Source organism: Aulonocara sp. 'chitande type north' Nkhata Bay, linkage group LG4 (genome assembly GCF_057382095.1).
Source record: "Aulonocara sp. 'chitande type north' Nkhata Bay isolate Kocher_YH1m ecotype deep benthic linkage group LG4, A_spYH_male_GT1.1, whole genome shotgun sequence".
NCBI lineage: Eukaryota > Metazoa > Chordata > Actinopteri > Cichliformes > Cichlidae > Aulonocara > Aulonocara sp. 'chitande type north' Nkhata Bay.
The window spans coordinates 17,754,216-17,759,470 of NC_141347.1; the positions used below are offsets into that span (position 1 = coordinate 17,754,216).

General features: G+C 44.4%; 1 protein-coding gene across 1 annotated transcript; it reads right to left on the reverse strand.

The window, feature by feature from the left end:
* Positions 1-381: 381 nt before the first annotated feature.
* nptx1l (neuronal pentraxin 1 like) lies at positions 382-4,149 on the reverse strand. The gene is made up of 5 exons (XM_086288786.1): positions 3,594-4,149; positions 3,107-3,314; positions 2,228-2,472; positions 1,937-2,116; positions 382-1,604 (listed from the first exon to the last, which is right to left on the reverse strand). Exons 1-5 carry the CDS (start codon positions 4,035-4,037, stop codon positions 1,383-1,385), a joined length of 1,299 nt encoding a protein of 432 aa, XP_086144912.1. The 5' UTR covers positions 4,038-4,149; the 3' UTR covers positions 382-1,382.
* Between the last annotated feature and the right edge of the window lie 1,106 nt (positions 4,150-5,255).

Here is a 5,255-nt window from a genome sequence, read left to right on the forward strand (position 1 = left end):
CATGGCACATACACCATATAGGCAACATTTAATGTCTGTCATGTTTATTAAGTTATATATTTTTAGAAGTTGTAGATCTTAAACATGAAAAATGTTATGCTTTTGTTGTTTGGTGCTCATGGCTGCCCCTCCCTGAGCCTGGTTTTGCTGGAGGTTTCTTCCTCTTAAAAGGGAGTTTTTCCTTTCCACTGTCACCAAGTGCTTCCTCGTAGAGGGTCATTAGATTTCTCTGTATTATTTTAGAGTCTATAGAGTCTATAAAGCACCTCGGGGTGACTGTTGTTGTGACTTTGTAGCATATGTAAATAATAGTTAATTGAATGTTTCAAAATTCACTTTTTATGTCTTTTGTGTAAAAATAATTATATATGTACACCTGTATTTGATTCAAGTATCACAATTTATTACAAAAACTAGAACTTTTTTTCATCTGTCAGTGCTGCCATGCTTTAAGCATATAACAATACAGTATAAAACCTCAACCCAAAGGTAGAATAGTAAAAGCAGAGATCATAGATGCTGACGCAGCATTACAGAAGTTAAGACATGCTGTTACTGTACAGGAAACATTACGACTGAAGTACAAGCATCTGTAAAATGTGCCATTGGCATCAGTGATTTGCATTTTACCATAAGCAATCTGACCCTTCCTCAATTTAAAGTGTCACAGGAAATGCCCCCTTGGAAAATAATTTACACGAAAATAAATACAAACACAAAAATGCTCTGCAAATGATCATGGATGTGCTGAGATATTTTTCAACAGCCCAAGGCACTCAGGCTCAAACATTGGCAATAAATATACATCATTCTTCAGACAAATCACATCAAGCAGGTGTGGTTAGAGAAAGAAGAGTGACAGAGAAACAATGTTGTCTAGTTCGTAACCTCTTGAAGAGCGCAGTCCTTTCAAAAAAACAAAAGTCCACCTGGCCTTTTTTCACAGTGAAAATCGCTGGCAGTCGAGACAGAAAAAAGACATATGAAGGACTCAGTCATTTTGTTGACTAGTGCGACATCTGTTCTCTAAAAACTACATTAACCTCTTACTGTATTTTTGATGCTGGCCTGTCATTTTGGTCTCTGAGGGCGACCTCTGCTCACTAGAATGGCATCACCTGCTCCTCCCGGATGCGCATTCAAGCACCACAGGGTGTCGGAGCGCTCCCCTTTTATTTTTCAGTGGCCCATCCCACGTGAGAATCTGGTAAAATATCTATCAAACTGCCCACAAGTGATGTTTTCAAATATCTATGACAACCCAGACGCTATTCACTGACACAATCTCCTCAGATTGGCTGACCTTTTGAATGAGTTTACCGAGGCCGTGACAACACTGGTTTTAGCAAAAACCACTGAGCTTCTCTTCCCTGCAGTTCAGTTCAGTTGAGCTGGCGACAGGCTTCGAATGTCCACTTCGAGGCACCTCCATAAATATCGAGGCTGGTCTCCATCCATGCAAAAACGTTGCCCACTTGCGCTTTGCTGCTGCATGTCGCTAGATTGTAAATTTCTTCCACGGACAGTTTACGATCCCAGATGTGAAAATTTGCCAGGTCTCCTACAAAAGCTTGCGTGGCATCGAACCCTCCTCCAAGCGTGTCCTGTGGCAAACACAGTTTGATTTAATAAAGGATGATGAGCCTGCTTCGTGAAGAGAAACCACAGTCTCTTTAACTATTTGGATGTTTATTTGCCAATCCAGTGGGATTTTTTGATGAGCTCTAACCTTATCAAATTTAAAGTATTCAATTTTTAAGGCTCAATGAATACAAATTATCCAGCTGCTTACATTTTGTTGTAATACAACATAAAATACTATAATGTATGATTTGTTGTGTGTTACTAAATCATGAGAAATAACATTTTTTTTAAAAGGTGCTTCTTTCGACTGGCAGGTGTGGAGCATTAAAACCAGGCTGTGCTTACTGCTTACCTGCTCCTGGCCAAGGATCAGCAGGCCCTGAGATTTGATGGGATGATACGGAGCCAGGTTTTCTCCACTCCCCCTCTTGACACCATCTTGAAAAGCCTCCCAAACACCATCACGAGTTGTCCAAGTCACGCAGATATGATGCCACTTTCCGTCGTTGATGAGAAATGGCAGCTTTGCTACCTTTAAAAAGTTCAAATGCAGGAATTATCAGACCTACAGTGGAAACGAGAATGTCTTACAGTCTAAAAAAAAATCGAGTGTTATTCGATTTTTCCTGCGTTTTTCTCGTACCTTGTCATTTATTAGAATCTCCATTGGATTGTTCCCCCACTCTATGAGAACCAGCTCGTTGGCTTGTCCAGGAACTGCGTAGGAGAAAGGTGTGCCCACTCCCGGGGAGGCGTTGGACTTGAGCCACATGCACACGGTGAGGGCATACATCTCTGGCAAACTCGTTTTCACTTTTGCGTACATGTAGTTGGTCCTCAGTGGGAACGTGAGCTGAAATTTATCCAGCGGCCTGTTTTCTCTCTGACCTGCCGTAGAAGAAACAGAAAAACAGGCTTGAACTCGTTTTAGAGGACGTGTTCTACCCCACACAGATATATCATTCCTAGTGCTCACATCCTGGGAATATTTCCTGGGAATTATACGTTACACAACACATCCACAATGGTGACGCGCCAGATTTGTTTTAATCTCGCGTGCTAAATCCATCACAGGAGTGGTAACGCTGTTAACGGCCATCTCTTCTTTTCATATTTGCCCGCACCTCATAGACTATATTTAACAGAAATCGCCGTAGACGGTTCTTCCGGAAAAAAGGAAGAAAGAAAAAGAAAAAAGCGAAAGAGAGCGATGTTGTAAATTCTCGTGTGTCTCTTGGAGCAAATGGCGGTGGCAGGTCACTTAGTGCATGTTTGAAATGGTCTAATCTGGCCAGAGTGGGAGTTGAAAACTGCGGGATATACACTGTCCCACCGGCTTTGTGCTCAACATTAAATCGGATATATAATAATGTAGCCCGCTATCCTAGATTGGACCCCCCCCCCCCCCCCCCCTCCTCTTGACTTTCCATTTTTTAAATCAATTTTCTTATGATTGCTTGCTCGTTACAGTCCCCAGCCCATATTGCTTACAACTAATCCACCACCAACTCTTTCCACTTACCTTTCTCCAGGTCGGTGATCCTCTGGTGTAGCGATGTGAGTGTGGACTCCACTCTCCCACGCTGCTCTGTCTCATTGCGGAGTCCGGGTTTGCCCTCTTCGATGCCGTTCACTCGGGACAGCACCTGCTTCTCCAAGTCATCGATTTTACTTTGGAGAAGGTCTTTCAGGCTGTTTGCCTGCACCGAGTTGTTGCTTCTGCTGAATTGCTGTCAGGGGGTAAAAAGTGCGCATTTAGGTGAAAAAGGTTCAGATTCCAGATTATATTTTATTTTGGAGGGTCACTGCCGTAAACTTGAACGAGCAATTTAACCTACGCAAAGAATGTTTTTATGTTCATCTTATGTTCACACTGCGAATTAATTTTAAGAATCTAGACTTGTTAACCTATTGTTTTATTATAATTTTTGTATGTTTTCCATCTTATTTGTCGCAAAACGAGCTGTACGCAAAAGTGTTTATATTCTCCCCGGAAACTGCAGCCCTACCTCCAGATTCTCTAATCTCTGCTTCAGCGACTGTAAAGTCTGTGATAGTTGCGTCAAAGTGTCCGCGGGGCCTCTGGACACGTCCCCCATCGTATTTTTGGTCCCCGCTTCTTTCCTCCTGCCCCCGGGCCGCGCGTCCCCGAGGTCTGCGCCGCTCTGGCTCTCACACCGAGCCAACTTCGAGGTGAGCTCTCTGATAGTCTCTTTTTGGTTCATGATCGTCTCCTTCTGCTGTAAAACCGTCTCCCGCAGCTGCATAACCGTGGTCTTCAAGTCCTCTCCCGGCACACTGTTCTGCAAGGTGGCCGAGCATATGTCCATATCCTTGGGTACGGACGTGCAAATGAACTGCGTCTGTCCGCCAAAGTCTTGAGACGAGCTCTCCAAGAAGACGCAGGAAAATAGAAAAAGTTTCCAGCAGATTTCTCTCTTTGCGGCCCGCATGTCGCCGTCTGCGCCGGGCTTCACTTTTTATTTATTATCGTCTTTAATTCTGTGCTTTATGAGCCGCAGTGACTTTCGCCAGTGTCCCCCTTGTTGTTGTACTCCGTCTCTGCAAGTGCGGCAGGTTTTTATACAGCGTGCCCGGTTCTGCGCAGAGCCGCTCTCACTGCATCACAACCGGTGGGAAGGGAGGGGGGGTCGCGCTGCCCCCGTTTAAAAGGCTCCGGAATCCGCGTCACATTCAAGAGATGAAACCCATTTCGCTCGCGGACTCCCACGTGTTAAATCTTTCATGGCTTTGGCTGTTTGTCATTTCTCCCCGTGTGATATTAATCTGGAAAACGCTGATTTGTAGATGGTAGTGGTTTGGGAGTTGGGGGTGTTGCTTTGCATGGCGGGGTGCCAGCAGAGCCAGCTGTGTTTTGTTTTGTTTAGGGTACACCTAAAGACTCTCTCTCACACATACACACTCACACACACATGCTGCGGGTGGATGCAGAGATCAGAAAGTTGCAGCAATTTGTGGCTGAGAGAGAGATAATGTGTGTGTGTGTGTGTGTGTGTGTGTGTGTGTGTGTGTGTGTGTGTGTGTGTGTGTGTGTGTGTGTGTGTGTGTGTCCCACAGATTCAGCACCGGGGACAGCTCCCACCACTTTACAGTATCAGCAAGAGCAAAGAGAGCGGCTCGTGTACGCGTTTAGTTCGTTTGAACGTGGAGAGCGTGTTTCATGTTTTCGTTTCAGCCTGTTTCTCCCGCTGTCATCTGGATCATACATGTCTATCTCATGGTGATCTGTGAGAATTCAACGTGAAAAGCGCTCTTCCCCCACAAACTCAGAGGCTATCTCTCTCTCTCTCTCTCACTCACTCACTCACTCACTCACTCACACACACACACACACACACACACACACACACACACACTCACACTATTTATCCCCAATGACCCGCTCTTGCAGTCAGTGGTCTGCTCTGCGCAATAATTATCTCAATAATTCAGTTTCTAAAATGATAATCTGTCCCCCAGCAATTTAGCCCATCTATTATTCAGGAAGGGCATTTTCCCTCCCGTTTCTCACTATCTTTTTATTCGGTTGGTGATTAAAATAAAATGAAAATACTGCAATTCAGTTACGAGAACATATTGTCTTTCAAATCAAATTTGATCTTTGGAAGAAAAAAAAGAACACAGGCAGGAGAGACAGGACTCCACGTGAC

Bases quoted from the DNA above. Each gene is read 5' to 3' on its own strand.
- nptx1l (XM_086288786.1), bottom strand. From the start codon at position 4,037: ATGCGGGCCGCAAAGAGAGAAATCTGCTGGAAACTTTTTCTATTTTCC. The intron at 3,315-3,593 runs GTAGGGCTGCAG...ACCCCCTGACAG, and splicing joins AGAGATTAGAGAATCTGGAG to CAATTCAGCAGAAGCAACAA. The intron at 2,473-3,106 runs GTAAGTGGAAAG...CTTCTACGGCAG, and splicing joins GATCACCGACCTGGAGAAAG to GTCAGAGAGAAAACAGGCCG.